We start from the raw sequence: 17,431 nt of genomic DNA, 5'->3' as shown, positions 1-17,431 counted from the left end.
AGATTAGTAATACTGTACTGCATGTGAGCATATCAGGTGTTTCAAAGTAACTATGAGTGTTGAAATAAAAGTAGTGGAGTAAAAAGAACAATATGCCTCTGAAATGCAGTGGAGTATAAGTATAAAGTAGCATTAAATCGAACCACTATTGTACCTAAGTACTTAAGTACAATACTTGAGTAAATGTATTTACTTTTCACTGCCTATCTGTTTTTTCATCGAGGTAAAGGTGCGCGTAATTTGTCGATCTATCCACTTTACGCATGCGTCAGCGTTGCATGAATCTTCCATACATTGCTTGTTATCCCTTTTTAATCCACAGTTTTGCTGCAGAACTACAAGATTATAGTTTACTACGTTGTTTACATGTGATGCGTTCAGCAGCTGAGCCTCTCTGCAGGGAAAGAGTCACTCTGCAGGAAACACCCCGGAAGTCTCATCGTGCAGAGAAGCTGGAATAACTTGTTGCATTCTGATATCCCGTCAACATTGGTAAGTAAATACTGTTAGTTGACGTTTTCCCTTCTCTACAAACAACCTGCTATCCCGTCAACATTGGTACGTAAAAACTGTTAGTAGACAGTGTTGTTGTTTTACGCGTGGGTCAGGTTTACTCACAGTAACGCTAACTTTTATCAGAAAGGTCTGAATGTGTTTTTGTCACGTTCCACTTCCGTGTTTACAACCTCACAATGGCGTAGCGTAAACAGTACTGTTTTATGTAAGACACTACATGTATATTGTATTTATATAGTTTAATGTTTCCCTTTTATGTTTTTTAATTTAAAAGCTTTCTGTGCCAACATGTTTGTTGTCCTGAATACTAAGATAATTTAAATCTCCTGTGGTGCATCAGTCTCCTGAATGTGTTCAGAAACGGATCTACTTGTAACACTTTTAGTAACATCTATGAATACTTACTACTATGAACTACCTGCCTAACTCAGCGACTCAAAGTCTCGAACCCCGTACATGCTAAGCAGCGGACCTGAACTCGGCACGGGCGCCTTAATGCCGAGAACAGACCCAATCCGGCCACCAACACATGTACATGAAGACCTGTGCTCCGGGCGCATTTATCTTCTTCATTTTGAGTAAAGCACTTTAAAAATCACTATTGCGCACGAGGACTCGAACACACAACCTCAGGCTTTCTAACCTGTCTTCTTTTTGTTCAATTCTGAGCCAATTGACCAGTGACTGGTACATATCATTTGTTACATTAATTATCTACTGTGGATGGTTAGACTGTGAAAATGCATGAAACTCAAACCCAAGACTCCTGCTCTCCTGAGCGGCGTTGGATGCCACTGAGCTATTTCATTTGTGGAAGTCTCAGGTTGTTTGGTAAATTATGTAACAATGAAAATGTAAAAAAGGAAATAGAACAAGTCATTGTGCAGTGCATCCAATAAAACTATCCTTGTAAGTATGTCATACAGTTGTGCCACCAACATTTATAAATGAAAAACTCTTCTCTACGCTTTTTTCACACCATTTTGGATGTTTTACCTGAAAACCAGTGGAAACAAAGAAGATTGAACCCACAGCCTCCAGTCTTCAAGGCAGTGCTTTATCCCAGTCAGCCATTTGCCCTGGGACAGTGCTTTTTCATTTGGTAATCTAATTCCACACTTCCGGTCTTGGACTCCAGAAGACCCCTGCACCTCATGGGGATCGAACCTTAAACCTCAGCTCACCTGAGCCGCGTAGCATCACTCTGAGCTATCAGATCGGAGACAGTCTTTGTCCAACTGTCCAAGACTTTGTTTCAAAAAGGAGATGTAAAAAAAGTAATTGCGTAGTTTGTCATAAAGCTGTGCCTAGAACAGTTACCATGGACACAAGTAAATGTAAAAGTCTGCTCTTCTTTAATCTGGATGTTTAATATCACTGCTCCCTCTAAGAATCAAACTCACAACCTCTGGTCTTCTGATCCTTCTCATATCGCTCTGAGCTAAAGGACCTGAGCACTCTGTCACCTTTCTGGTAGAGACTGTCTCTTGGTAGGGGTTGTGAAACAAAGTCAATGTGAAGAAAGTCATAGTATAGTATGTAACGGAATTGCACCACCACCAGATGTTAGTGTGAAACTGTTCTCTTTGCTTCTATGAATTCATTACATCGGGTGCTTGACCTTAAAAGTCCCTGCCAATGATAAGCATGGAACCCTCAACCTCCTGTCTTGGTTATGAGCAGCAGCTTATGTCATGAACACAGGCAGGAACATACAAGAAGAAAACACACAGATACGCCCAGGAGCACAGATGTGGATCATTCCAATTTACACGGTAAATAGTTCAAAGCATCACAATAATAAATAAATAATCAAGTTAAAAGCCTTTCAAGAATTTAAAAAGTTTGAGTGCAGAAGGGATAAATGATTTTGAAAAGCGATTAGTCCTTTGATCAGGCAGAGCATATCTACGCCCTGATGGCAACAGACGAACTTCATGTGAAAGTTCACGACCTGGAGAGTTCAGAATGCGCTCGGCTTTCCAGAATCTGTTGGTTACAGAGGAATTTAAGTCTCTCTGTTTCACGCCGATGATCTTGGAGCAGGTTTTAACAAGGCTGTTCCTGTCTTTCAGCGTGAGGCTATGGAACCAGCAGATACAAGAAAAACAAATAAGGCTCTCAATGAATGCTTGGTAAAAACGACAGACTGAAAGGCCTGACAGAGAAAGAGTTCAGTTTGCGAAGAAGGTGCATTCTCTGTCGACCCCGCTTCACAACACACTCAGTATTCACATCAAATTTGAGGTGGTCATCGAAAAGGGTGCCCCAGTTTTTATATGATGTGACAATTTCTACCTTGTCATTGTGTATGATGCACTCCTTAGGAACATCCTTGTGACGTCTAAAATCAATGATCAATTCCTGGGTTTGAGTGACATTTAAATCCAGAAAACTGTCGTCACACCAGGAAATAAAATCGGTAAGAGCACCCTCTGATTCTGAGCCGCTAAGGAGGGACAAGAGGGCGGGGTCGTCAGAGGATTTAACCAGGTATTTATCAGTGTACATTATAAAAAGCAGGGGCCCAAGAACGCATCCTTGAGGCGAGCCCGTGGAAGTCAGAGTCAGAGAGGCGTCCATTGACAGACACCTTCTGCTCTCTATTAGTTAGAAAGTTTAAAATCCATAAAACAAGTTGATCGGGCAGTTTAAAATGACATGATAGGCTCTCTACCATACGCTGCACACTGTGGGAGTTGAACTCACAACCTCATGCTTTCTGAGGGCTTCTTTATCACACTGAGCTAATCCATCTGACAGGCAGTGCTACATAAACAGACAGTATGCAAATACAAAGCATGAAAAACATCCTTGAGGGATCATATTGACACAATAAAAACATGGGGAAAAGTTGCATGTGATAAAATGCAAATCAATACAGGCGTGCGTGAAAAATAAACAACGGTCACACCCAAGTAAATAATGGCTGTAATTATGTTTAATGTCTTCTTTCACAGCTTTTCATAAACATATCTTATAAGCCAGTATATGGACATTGGCAATACATTTCATTGTAATAAGCAAATCATAGAAACAAGATTACAAACCATCTCCAAAATTAAATAATCACTATCTTACACACTCAAAATGAATTAGGATCTACTTTAACATCATCAGGCCCACCTTGGATGTAAAGTAAATTAACATTACAACTATGTAAACGTTGTTTTTTAAATATATAAAGGTAACAGCTTTCATTTTTTAAACTTTATATCATGTATGTATATACATTTCTCAGTTCAAGCCGAGCACCTTGATCCACTGAGACTCTGAGAGAAAGTGCCACGACACGTTCAGCTGAGTTAATGGATGAGTGAACTTGAAGGACCCGGGCACGCTTCAAATCACACTGACTTTATCCTTCTTTTCGCTGCTTTGACTTTGAGGAGCTGTTGCTGTGGCAACAAGTCCTCCAGCCAAAGAAGATTGCAGTTTATATCAAATTAAATAACAAAAACAGAAGAAACCAAAATCGCCCCTTTAGTCCTTGTAAAGTATGCAGTTATTTGAACAAATAAACAGTGCTTTTATTTGTAATTTACCCTCGAGTGGAACAGCAGAAAGCATACAAAATTACAGACATCCCACATTATCTGAAGGAACCCACTCACTGCCATGATCTGTGCTGTATTGGCCAAAAAATGAACTGTCAAAAAACACACACTGATGTAGTACTTTGTCGCCCTCCTGTGGTGAAGACAGGTAATGGTCAGATTAAACATTACACACTGACAATTATGACCAGAAGCATCACAGCTATAACAATAATACATAATTTAAACACATCGACATTAACTTTTAGTAGCTTACACTGATCCATAGAGACAAGTATTACAAAACGTATAAAATGTTTTCTTATTTAAAGCATTAATGGTATTTTCCCTGTTATTCGCCTCTATATAAAAACAGTTTGACAATAAGAACTAAACAAACAACCACATTAAATTAAGCTAGTTTGTGAGCTTCAGATGTGCTCATATATTATTAAGCACTTTTGAAGATTGCAGTAACTTATCATATAGTTAGCTAAGTGGCTAATGTTAGCTAACAGTAGCCACGTTTAGATATTTTGCTGAGTTTGCTAACTTTGGGAAACCTGTGCTGCTGTCAGACTAGCGTCCCTTTCAGCATGTCAAAACGAACATTTTAACATCACAACAAAAACAAAACAGGAAGTAAACAAAGTGTGTTTCTCACCAGTTTGTTGTTTCCTGCTCTTCTTCCCAGGCAGGCAGGTCATCCTGCTTTTGTTTACAGGCAGGAATTAAACACAAATACATCAGGAAAAAACTGATGACAATGAGGAGGATGAGGATGCTCAGTCCTGATGTCATTTTCATTCTAACAATACCACAACATGCTATTAAAACGTTAGAATAGCAATACCCAACTCTAAAGACAATTTGTTAGTTCAATATAAGGCTTGTAGTAACACCTGGTCTTTGTACTGAGTAAAAAATGTGGAACAAAAACAGTTTAAACGTTTTCTCTGGGACCGATTCATGGATCCAAGGCCGGGCAGATAAAGAGGTTTCCCTAACAGTATACGTGTGACCACAGGTGTGTGTTAGATATGAGCGCTATGATAAGTCAGAATTTGCAAAGCTGACACTTCTGCATCCTAAAAGGTTTGCTCTCCAGCTATTACTTACCAGGAGGTCAATCAATGATGTTTATAATTAGGATTATGGAATACTAAATACAGTGAGGCATATTTACTCATCCCTAAATCCAGCTCTGGTGACTTGACACTAACTGCACTGTGTCATGTTAAAACGATCCCTCATGTGCATTACATTAATAAAGAACAATGTGGCATTTAATAACGCTGCAGGACACAAAGAAAGAAAACAAAAACAAGCAGAAGGGAATGTCCTCTGATACGGTGTGAAACAGATAACGCAACATCCCACCCGCCAAGGCCACTCTTTGCAATCTGCCATTTGTGTGTTGGCAACAGAATGCTTTGCTTACAGACTTCCCTCAGACTCAGATATCTGCAGAGACAAACAAATGTGTGAGAATCAGGAAAGTTACAGAGGAGAATCGGTTTTCTGGAGCTAACTGGACCATAAATCAGACTTTTTTGCACCTTTCTCATACAGTGCAGTCATGGTGTCCTGTGCTCTTTTCATCCTCGGCCCTCTGTGGGTCCACATTCTGGGACATGCATGCAGCGGAGAGGATTTGTCCCGGGAAGAGGTGTTGTCCTGGGTCAGAGTGCGGGTCCTGGAGGGCCTCAGGCTGGAGGAGCCTCCTTTAACCCCAGTGCAGGCTCCAGATAGGGACCCCGCACCTCAAAGGGCCCTCAGGGCGAGCAGGACAACGTGGGTCCAGCAACAAAGCAGTCCGACGCAGGAGACATCTGAAATTATTCTCTTCCCAAATTCTGGTGAGAAATATGCAGTTTTTTTAACAAGAATAACGCTCCTAAAACTTTTAACACCTTATTTATGTAATTGCACTCGCCAAAATTCCCTCATTTCAGAACATGGAATTGTGTCAACTAATAGGAATTGAAGAGATTCAGATTTGTATAGACTCAAATTATACAGACCCGAGTTCTATAACGAACACAATGGACATTTCAATTTAGCACTGTTTATTATATTCTTTTCACAACAAAACTGGCCAGTTAACACGATAATACATTTGAGATATTCAGTCTTCATGTCTTATAGGATGCTTGAGAATAAGAATGGACTAAAAGTGCAGCAAATCCATTTGGTTTGTGCCTATCTGGATTTGGTTTGTGTCTAGTTGTAGTCATTTTGAGTCTCGTTATAGTTACTTCGTGTCTTTTCTTGGGAGTATCTCCTCACAGTTTCTTTTCATGGCTGTTTTGCATCTCGTTCTAGATGTGTATGTCTCTTTGGAGATGTTTAGTGTCTCTTTCTGGTTGGTGTGTCTATTTTGAGTGTCATTTCGTAGCAGTGGAGGTCAGTAAAAAAAGGTCTTAGGTTATGACCTCCTGTTTGTGAAGGATGTTCAGACAACAAAAGGCGAAATTGCCCCAATAAAACGTCCCTGACTGCCGTCTTATCTCCTTTGCAGACTCATCCTGTGCCAGATCTGACTCTGCAGAAACCGCCAGCAGCCACTTCACATATTACTTCCAGCCCTCCATGAACAGCCAAGAGACTTCAGTCACGTCTGCCCACTTCTGGTTCTACGCAGGCGAAGGAGCAACCAACTCCTCCGCCCAGCTGTTCATGGTGACTTCAGCTCAGCAGCTCCATCAGGCGGCGGAGGCTCCTTCAAAGACGAGCTCAGACGGGTGGATGACCTTTGACCTGGAGCAAGACAATCTGGCCTCTGTGGCTGAGGGCCCCTTCCTGCTGCAGGTCCGCTGTCCAGCCTGTCAGTGCAGCAGCAGTGAACCAGACTACACCCCCTTCCTCCACCTCCACGCTCAGCCTCGAGGTCCTGCCCGCTCCCCCCGCAGTGTCACCATCCCCTGGTCTCCTGCTGCTGTGGAGCTGCTCAAGAGACCCTCTGTGGAGCGACTCGGCGACTGCACCAGAGCGGAGGTCCAGATCAGCTTCGAGGAGCTGGGCTGGGACAGCTGGATCGTGCACCCCAAGGCGCTCACTTTCTACTACTGCCAGGGGAACTGCTCAGCCGAGGGTCGGACCGCCACCATGCTGGGGATCAAACAGTGTTGCGCCCCGGTGCCGGGGACCATGAGGTCCCTGAGGATCACCACAACATCTGACGGAGGGTACACGTTCAATTATGAGACCCTGCCCAACATCATGCCTGAAGAGTGCACTTGTATGTGACATCTTAAAAGGCCAGTTTACCCAAATGACACAAAAGGATATTTCCTGTTTTCTACAGTCTTTGAAAGATAATTGTTATTTTGGGTTATCAGACCAATTAGTTTTCCTTTTAAATGGCGTATTTTACAAACGAGTGTTACTAGCATTATTTGTATTTAGCCACAATCTGTAAAATACCTTAAGGCCAACATTATATTGCTTTTTTATTGTGTTCGGATACGACCTTTAGAGGGCAGTATCGGCCTATTTTTTAAAAACCATTTTACTTCATATCCAGTCTGACTTCTGTTCTCTATTATTATTAATAAATCATTGATTTAACCATGTTGTGTTCTGCTTATACCACAAGTTAAAATGTTTAAGCTCCTGATGGATTTACACAACTTTACCACAGAAAGAGTGCAAAAGCCATAATGTTCAAATATATTTATTTTATTTACTCTGAAGACAAAATAATCTCTACAGTTACAAAAACTACAACATTTGCAATAGAAAAAAAATAAAGTATAAACCATTGGAGAAAGGATCAAAAATGGAATGTCGTACCTTGCAAAAAAGTAGCAAAATCCGAATTGAGATGATTACAAAAATACAGCATTAAACATTTCTTTGGCAAGATCCATTATTCCAGCCAAAGATCATAAAACCAGCTGACGGGCTACGAGAAAGTCCAAACTGAACAGTATTGATCAAAAGTCTCACGATGAGTTTACGCAGCTCTGGGTTGTGTCTTTCTCCAGGATACATAAAAGCATCCGTGTTTCAGCACAAACAGAGGGGTGGTGGTGCATGTCGGAAAATATGTCTCACCAGAGAAGAATGTACATTTCAAAAGACAAGGAGAGACAATTATTGTTGATGGTAGCCCAGAAGACAGATGTTTCCAGCTGGTTAGCAAAAGAAAACTCACGTAATATTCTTCACATTTCTGCATTTAAGGACAATTTGTTTTTCTAATTACATCATTTAGGGAAGAAACAGAGTTACTAAATACCCAAGAATTAAGTGGCATTCATGATGCCAACACTTCTAAACAAAGACAAGGTACATATTCTACAGCTTTGGTCAGGAAATAGTACTAACAATAACTTCTGGTAAAATAAATGGAGTGTTTTAAATGAATTGGTTGTACAAAAAAAAAATATTCTAGGAAATTCCATGGAACATTTCCTGTCGATAAAGAATTCAAGCATTTCCCAGGTAAACATTTTGGCCAATTGGAGTAAATATACAGGCTTCAATATTAATCAAATATTTCTGAAATGGTGTGACTTGCGTATGATAAACACTGATAATCCCTAACATCAAATCTGTTTAAATTAAACATGACTTGGCAGGTTAAGCCGCCCTCGTTGCACGGAAACGCTGCTGCACACGCTCCAGAAAGTGGATGGAAAAAAATCTCTGAGGCCAACAAGTCTCGACAAAGTGAGACATTTTACAGAAAGAGAGCCTCGCTTTTGTGTGGACGACAACAACATAAAGTACACTCGCCCAGAGGAGTTTAAAGCTTCAGATAATTCTTACGAGTTCTGAACTGGATGGAGATTATTGCAAAGGCCACCAAAACAGAGTGGGCGAGAGACCGGGGTGCAGACAAAGCGCAGGCCCAAGGCACAGTGAAGATTTGGACGTAGGTCAGCGAGCAGAAACTGGAGATGTGGCAGACTTTGAAGTTTAGAGTCGTGGGGATTAACCATTTGTCACAACACAGCTTGGTCAGCATTTTCTTTTCTTTCTGTCATACTAATACTGAAAGGCATCATTTCACACACACACACACACACACACACACACACACACACACACACACACACACACACACACACACACGATTTGGTCTCCCTCAGTGGTCTGACTGCACTCCCATATGTGCATCCCCATGTGTTTAAGGCCAGTAGGAATGTAAGAACAGACGTTTGAGGCAGGAAGCACGCTCAGGCATGTATTCCTAGGAGAAGAGCAAACAAACATTGGGAATATTTAGCATGAATGTTCACTGAAAAAAAAGCTGTGCTGACTTGCGGCAGTAAATTAGATTGATCGATTATACTGATTCTGGGTTCTAAAAATTACGCAAAGAAATATTTTTCAGATATTTTAAAATCATAAAAAAGTAGTGAATCTTAAGTAAGGAGTTTCCACGGGACCTTTCTCGCTGGCCTGCCCCTGCTTCTCCTGGGCGAAGTTGAGGCGGTTCTGCTCGGCGGCGGTCTGTGCGGCCGCGTGGACCTCGGGGCTGCTGCTGCGGGAGGGGGTCCCCTCGTCCACCTGGTAGGCCAGGTCCAGGTGCTGCTGGGCCAGCTTCAGGTGCCGCCGCAGCCTCTCCAGCTCTCTGGACGACTGCACCTCGTCCCCGAAGCTCTCCCGCCCGGAGTCCACCACCGGGGAGTCCCTCAGCTCTCCTTTCTGCTCTCCTTTCAGCTCTCCTTTCCTCTTCTCCTTCTTCATGGTGGTGTGGTATCCCGGTGGAGCTGTCGCCACGGATCGCGAGGACGATGGCAGGGGGGTACGCGAGCTGAGCGCGGCCCGCTTCCTGAAGGCGTCTCGGATGCCGCCGATCCCCAAGTGGATGATTTCAAAGATGGTGAGGAGCAGGCAGAGGAAGGACACGACGTACATCACCAGCAGGAAGATGGTCTTCTCTGTGGGGCGGGACACAAAGCAGTCCACGGTGTGCGGGCACGGCGAGCGGGTGCACACGTAGGACGGGATCACCTCGAAGCCGTAGAGGATGTACTGGCCGAAGAGGAAGGCGACCTCGAAAGAAGTGCGCCACATCAGCTGGCACACGTAGACTTTCATCAGGCCGTCACGCAGGATCCGCCGGCGGCCGTCGTGCTTTTTCTCCGAGGCTGGAAAATAAAGACACTGGTTGGGATCTGACTCAGAGTTAGAACAAAGTGCTCCTTAAACTGCCACCTTACTTTTTTCCACTTTCTCAGGCTTGTCTTGTTCAATCTCCTCAGCGATCATGGGGTCTTCCTCCCCGTTGTCCTCCGCCTCCTCGTAGTCCCGGACGGCCCCGCGGCTGACGATGGGCATCCTCTTCTTCTGGGTGCGCACGGGCCGGTACTCGCTGTCGTCCATACGGGCGATCTTGTGCATGGCGAAGCCCAGGTACATGATGGTGGGCGTGGTGATCAAGATGACCTGGACCCAGCATGTGCACGGTTCACACATCTGACACATGTACGGTTTCAAACAGAACTTCTATTGAAATGTGAAGTGCAGCTCACCTGGAAGATCCAGAATCGCACGTGTGAGAGCGGAGCGAACGCGTCGTAGCACACGTTCTCACACCCGGGCTGCTGCGTGTTGCACACAAATTTACTCTGTTCATCGTAGTAGATGGTCTCGCCTCCGACGGCGGTCAGCACGATGCGGAAGATGATGAGCACCGTCAGCCAGATTTTTCCCACGAAGGTGGAGTGGTTGGAGATCTCATCCAGCAGACGAGTGAGGAAACTCCAACTCATGGTGCCAAGGTGACCGGGGAGCTAAATGAGCTCTGGGAAGAAAAAGAAATGGAGGAAATAAAACAGTTATTCAAATGAGCAATTATAGCTGTTTTGGCCTGTGGTTGAATTGCAAACCTCTGCTCACAAACAAAACGTTTACATTTGACTAGTCAAACTACATTTAACTAGGAAACAGCTATAACCAACATTTAGTCAGTCAACATCCAAAGTCTGATCTTAAAATATTTCACATTTAGTCAAACAGAAATGATGTCAGCCTAATATTTACCAATCTCTGCTATAACATATAAATATTTTCTGGATTTCTTTAAATGTTAAATTTTTCTTTTGGTTTGATGGATGGTCAAAAAAAAGACATTGAAAACATTGACGAGAGAAAATTGAGACATTTTAAACTATTTTTACAGTTTTTAGTCCAAATGATTGATGGAATGAAATCTGACACTTAAGTCTCAAGGCATGACTCAAATAGTCCCCACTGAAGCACCAGAAAGGGTTCGCACCACCATGTTGACACATCGACAAAATCATTGAAGAACACAAGGTTAAATGACGCCCTGCGAGTGTTCTAGGTCGACCTCAACCGCTGGGCTGAGGAATGAGCAGAGCCACATGCTTTCGTTTAATCAGACACAGACGGGCAGGTATCCATGCGGAAACTAAACAGCAGACATGGGATCAGTGCTGCCGGTCAGAGCCCTGGTAGTGGTTTGGTGAAGCTACATTCTTACAGATCCTTGGCATGCTGAGCTGGAGCCGCTTAATCAAACATCAAAGTGTCGACTGGCAATATGTAGCTAGCCGTGAGGAGAGCTTATGATACTGAAGCAGAGCATGGGGCGAGGAATGTATTCTCTAGCACACTGCCAGCCCTTTAAAAACCCTCCGTTTTACATAGCTGTGACACGGAGAAAAGAACAATACTGGTCACTTTCAGTAGCTATTATAAGAGAATGCTTTTCATTTACAGGAAAAGCTTGAATTCTTAACAGCAACAGTGGAATAACACAGCTAAATTAACTCAAGAACCTTCAGCAAAGTGGTTGTTGCAAAGACAATAACCAGCTTTCATGACTCACTGAAATAGCCTTTACAAGCATACATAGGCATGCCTCCTAAGATGAGTTCACCCTCGCAGGGTTACTCATCCCCTCGCTTTCTTAGCATCTGAATGTGGCAATTTGGAGAAGGGATTGAGCAACTTGCCTGAGCAGAAAAAAATTCTGACAAAATCGTAACCCTCATATGAAGAAAAAAAAAAAAGCCTCACCAAAGTTGGCCTGGAACAGACGTTGAAAATTACAGGCCTCGACACTTCTCAGATCTAAAAGTAAGTCGGAGGTTTTCTTCATGGAGAACAGAGCAGTTAAGCTTTGAGAAAACCAGATTCACATATCCTTGTTATCTCCACACAAAAAACATTTGTGCCTCCGTGTGTCTGTTGTTTCTTGGTGGTGGGAATAGATAATAGTTTGAGGACACAGACAGCTTTATGACCCTGGAATAAAGTGTGGGATGGGAACAAGTACATGGCCGAGGTGTTTCAGTAGCCTACATGTGACATAAAGGAAAAAGCACTTTAAAAAACACAAAAGAACATGTATTGTCTCATACAGTGATAACATTTAAAAGCCCTGACAGTGAGTGACGCAGATTGGCCCTTTAAAAAGCATTCGTTCAACTTTTTTGATTTCCTGTTTTTTCAATCAAATATTCAGCCATCTCCCCTTCAATCTGTGCTGTGAGGACACGACCTGATTCCCCAAACAAATGTGTGCTGACCAAAAGCATCTTTTGAAAAATTAGAGGCATTACGGTCATGAATCCTGAGCAGCCTAACCACTAATTGTCGTCTAATATCAGTACAACCAAAACGCATGCTGAGCTGCCAAAATAAGACGCTAACATTTCAAATTTGACATCTACTTCTGTTGGTGCCATTTTATCAACCTTTAAACATTTATCACTGCACTTCAGTCACCTGGAAAATCAACATGTGATGTAACTTGCCACTGCCGAGATACAGGATACAAGCAGCATTTGGTCCAATATTACATCAGAATGATGAGCAACTGCAGTCAAAGGGATTGATATGTATCACAAATAACACCATTTTCTCAAATGACATGACATTTCACAGATATTCAGTTTGGGCGTTACATTTCTTACCGTTTGTCTGCTCAGAACAAATGTATATTCAGTCTATTCACCCTAAGAAACTTCCTGTACTTTCAGACTTCATTTTTCACCGTGTTTTAAACTCTTTAGGCTACAACAGGTGCTCCATACTATGAGTTTGGCCTGTGAAAGGTTTCCAGAGGTGTAGCCTTCTTCCACAGAAGCCAGAACAAATCAGATGAAACTCAGACAGCCCTCCTTGTGAACACACTGTTAAATACCAGCACTGCTTCTCTTCAAATAAACACACTCAAAGAAAGACAAAGAACCTATTTGACTTGGACAAACTGGTTTCCTAAATGCAAACATTTCTGCAGTGCCACCCTTCCAAACAGCTAACCAAAGACAGCTTCTAAACAGTAGCTCATTTGCTCATGTGGGCTAAACCAAGCTCAACTGATTTAATAGCTTTTCTGCCTCAGGAGTCAGGAGGAGATGGAGGGAGGAGGAGATGGAGGGGGTTGGAGAAGTTTTTGGGCAAAGGTTCTGGACAAAGCAAAGCGAGCATTCCTGCCTAACCAAAAGCAGAGAACTGGATTTTTAGGGTTCAGAGAGCAGACAGAGGGCACATGAAATCTCCATGCAGTCTGAGCAGCACATGGAGAACACAGCTCCAACAAATGCTCCTCTTCTGTGGCGTCAACAAATACCACTTTGTGACGTTAAGACATCCAGAGGAGGAGAATGCTGGTTTTCCAAATGGGCAGTAAAAAAAAGTTTCAAAAGGAAGTTTAAAGCACCGCTGCATAACTTGGGAGCCATGAACACGCTTTGCTGAGTCAGACTGACTTGTTTTGGAAATTGTGGCATTCCTGTAGGAAAAAGTGCTGCCAAGCTTCAGTGGGCAAACAAAAATCTGAAGATGAAGCCATCATTTCCCAGAGTCAGAGACACAGAAGTTTGGAACGTTAACCACAATTAGTGGGGGAATACAAAAAACAATGCTCTTAGTCGATGGTGTGAGTGTTTTTAGCCATCACGATGAAGAAGGTCTTATTCTATGATATTACATGTCGTTTGTTGGAAATGTATCAACCTGTAAGAAGTTATACAATGTTAAAGCGAAACAAACAGTGGTTTTCAAACTGTTTTACACGTTAATATGTTCTCCTTTTAGCTTAAAACGGACGAAAATAGCTTCGACTCACCGCTCTTCGGCAAGCGCACACTCCAAAAGTCGTTACGTGGAACTCACTTTGCAAATTCAGACTTGAAAACACAGCAGCGTGATGGCAAAACTCAAAGCAGGTTCAAAAGCTTGGAACAAGCAGATTTAACAAACTTATCCCGCTACCAAACACCCACCTTTTGCGCTCCGTTCCGCGCGGCTTCTCTCCTTAATTGCTCGACCAGGTTTTCCTGATTAGTGCGCGTTCTCATCGGCGTCTGCGCGCTTCCGCGTCCGAACCAGTCTTTCAGCAGGAAGCCATTCAGCCCGTGTTGACCCCATGCAGGACAAAGGAAGAGAAGGATCTGTGGTTCCCGCAGGCTCCTGCTGTCCTCCTCCCACACCTCCTCCACCTAACTCGGCCCCATTCAAGAAGAGGAGGCCCTTCGCGTGAAACCTGAGCCCCGGGACGCTGACTACCGTTCTGCACTCCCCACAAAACACTCTATATTATACGGTTCATAAAAGGATGATGCTATGCAAGTGCCACAGTTTAAACTCAGGGAGAGTATAGGAATTAAATACATACACAAATAGGCCCTCCTTAAAGTCATTATAAAAAATGTTCTCCAACTAAAATAGCTGTTTTTGAAAGTATTGATGAGGCCTATAGTACTCAACAATAGACAGCCATGTCAGTTTAACACATTTCAATATATTATTCATTCTTCTTTAATTGATTCCTTAGAATTGTAACATTGGTATGGTTTTATGTTACTATATTGTTGAACTTCCAGGATTGTTGCTGCATAAAGCACACATCTGAAGAATGTCTTGATTTGTTTTGGTTGGCATACTCTAGCCCCATGTGCCCAGACATAAGAAAAATGTCTTACTCAGAAATAACAAGGAGCACAGTCAAGTATTAAGCTCATACAAAGTGGAATATCAAAGCTTTGGCCACATATGCAGCTTAAATAAATTCCTAAAATGGTTTTATCTTTCAAAGACACTGGCTCTTGACTATCACTATATGACATTCGTGTGAGCCAAAACTGGCAAAGTTATACTGTTAAATATTTGCCAAAAGATATATATATATATATATATATATATATATATATATATATATATAGATATATATATATATATATATATATACACACACACACACCAGATTTCAAAGCTTTAGACCAATCTTAACAAATATTGTGCCATTTCTTCTTAACATATGTTATATTATGAGCATATTTGGGTTTGTTATGCACCTCTCCACTATAACTTCATTTTCACAATGTGTTTCTAATATTTACTCTCCAATATCAATTGGATGGTCACACGCGCGCGATTTTGATGTATACAATGAGTGGACTGGCCCTTTTCATCTGCTAAATTCTTCTCTTTATATGCTTAAAACTACACAGAGTGCAACCCCTTAATCGAATCATTCCCATGTTTGCAGAGGACCCCGTGCTATCGGCGGCGGCCCACAGTTTGGCATCCCACTGGCCTGACTGCAGCTTTAGAGGCAGAGGCCCACTGACAGACTTTAGATGACTCAAACAACAGATTTCTTGCCATCATGCAGCTGAAGTGCTCCTGAGTTACCAGAGGAGCCCAAACGTTTGTGGGAAGGCCAGATGTCTTCGCCCAGCCAAATCACCATGGCTGCATCCCAGCTTCCTCAGGCGTGAACTCATTCACCTGCACCATTTATCCTCACTTATGCACGCACACAAATTGTTATTCTCTTGGCATCTCGCAGCCGTTTTTATGTTCACTTGTGGATTCCTGGGAGAAGCTTTTCATTTTGGCACTCGAGTGAAATGTGTGACAATCAGCGCTGAGAAATGACACTAGGATTATGCAATTTATCCAAAATGAAAAAAGGGGTCCCTGTTGAGGCTCAACATTCCTTCCTACCCCCCTGCAGTGCATATGTTAATTGCATGAATGACTCACTGGTATGAAGCCCTTTGGTTTTTGCCCCACCTGCACATCCTTGAAAATACAAATGTGTTTTGGTATCAGTCTCGATTGCTTATTTCCTCCTCGACATAAAACTGTGTGACTTACATTCATGACGTGCAGGGATTTATGCCGACTTTCTAGCCTCATTAATTTTACTGTGGTTTAGGCCAAAAACAAAAGGCAACCTGGCAGGAAGCACGAGGTTCTTAAGCATTGACAGAAAATGAACAATTAACACATGGGGAAGGACAATAAAATGTTGAAATGCATGGCGTAATTTGGGCACGTGAGAGTGAGGAAAATGGTCCCAGATGCCATATCAGAAACATAAAATGTAATTAATGATGTAATATACCACACCATTAACTCACTTTTATGTACCTGCCCTTTTTTGATTTCATGGCAACTACTTTTTAGGGGATAAAAATGCACTTTGAGGCACTTAGTTAATCTCCAGCTCCCCCTCCCCCTCCCCCTGAAAAATAGACTTCATTGTTCGAATTCAAATGTTCGTTTCTGCAAAAACCCCATCACAGTTTTCATTGAAAGTGCCGTGTGGGAGGCTGGTTAAAAGTAATTTTAACCAATTCAAGCGCTTATTATTGCTGATTTATGTGCTCAATGTAATCCTAAAATCCCATGAAAGGTAGCAGCACAAGAGTTCTTAATCACAAGCTTTTTTTATGCACACTTCCTGTAATTCAGTTGGTTCTTTTACTCTGAAAGAGCTGTGATGTATCAACACTTTTAGATGTTCAGAAAGTCTATCCGGTATTAGCTCCCAGAATGCTGTTCTGTACCTGATGCAAGAAACAGAAAGAGTAACAGAGAATTAACCACACTTGTTTTTTCCTCGTCTGAATGTGAATAACATTACAACTCACTTGTGTGTTTAAACCGGCTCCCAGGTCAGGATCGGGGGGGTTGTCAGCCACGTGGGGGCAATTGAAGGTGATCCAGGTCTCCAACGAGCATATGCACAGCACATGTAGCCTACTAAATAGCTAGGTGGCTAAAGCAATATTTACTCTGGGAAATGGGTTAGCATACCTTTGCACAGCTGAGCCTGGGAGTGTTGAGTGAGCACAACAAAAAAGAATGCTATGTAACGACATGGCCATACATTTGATCCAACATCCCTGACGTCTGCTGCAGATCTTTTAGCATTCCTTCACTGGTGCAGCTTTTAACTGCAGCCAGAAGTAATGTAGCAATAATTACCCTGCAGACAGCAGCTGCGCTGATGTCATTCACAGCTTTCAGTAGGTTGATATTTAACATTGTCACCTTTTTTGATTCTTGTTTGCAGTACAGACCATTTGCAACATTAACATGTTTCACATTTCTTGCATGCTGCCAACGTGAACCTATTCCAGAAAAAGAAACTACAC

At 42.5% G+C, this 17,431-nt stretch overlaps 2 protein-coding genes across 4 annotated transcripts; one reads left to right on the top strand and one right to left on the bottom strand.

Annotated features, from left to right (window-relative positions):
• Positions 1 to 440: 440 nt before the first annotated feature.
• Positions 441 to 7,622, top strand: inha (inhibin subunit alpha). Its single transcript, XM_034098338.1, has 3 exons — positions 441 to 492; positions 5,625 to 5,911; positions 6,574 to 7,622. The coding sequence occupies exons 2-3, from the start codon at positions 5,632 to 5,634 to the stop codon at positions 7,299 to 7,301; spliced, it is 1,008 nt and encodes a 335-aa protein (XP_033954229.1). The 5' UTR covers positions 441 to 492; positions 5,625 to 5,631; the 3' UTR covers positions 7,302 to 7,622.
• A 90-nt stretch (positions 7,623 to 7,712) lies between these two features.
• Positions 7,713 to 17,197, bottom strand: LOC117458071 (gap junction gamma-1 protein-like). Of its 3 annotated transcripts, none has more exons than XM_034098327.2 (5): positions 16,925 to 17,197; positions 10,541 to 10,812; positions 10,229 to 10,454; positions 9,452 to 10,156; positions 7,713 to 9,252 (listed from the first exon to the last, which is right to left on the bottom strand). In XM_034098327.2, the coding sequence occupies exons 2-5, from the start codon at positions 10,778 to 10,780 to the stop codon at positions 9,239 to 9,241; spliced, it is 1,185 nt and encodes a 394-aa protein (XP_033954218.1). In that variant the 5' UTR covers positions 10,781 to 10,812; positions 16,925 to 17,197; the 3' UTR covers positions 7,713 to 9,238. The 3 variants fall into 3 exon arrangements, with proteins under 3 accessions (XP_033954218.1, XP_033954203.1, XP_033954212.1); XM_034098312.1 differs by lacking the exon at positions 16,925 to 17,197 and adding an exon at positions 14,267 to 14,529; XM_034098321.1 differs by lacking the exon at positions 16,925 to 17,197 and adding an exon at positions 14,110 to 14,260.
• Positions 17,198 to 17,431: the final 234 nt, after the last annotated feature.

Source organism: Pseudochaenichthys georgianus, chromosome 2 (genome assembly GCF_902827115.2).
Source record: "Pseudochaenichthys georgianus chromosome 2, fPseGeo1.2, whole genome shotgun sequence".
Lineage (NCBI taxonomy): Eukaryota > Metazoa > Chordata > Actinopteri > Perciformes > Channichthyidae > Pseudochaenichthys > Pseudochaenichthys georgianus.
This window is presented reverse-complemented; position numbering and strand designations above follow the sequence as displayed.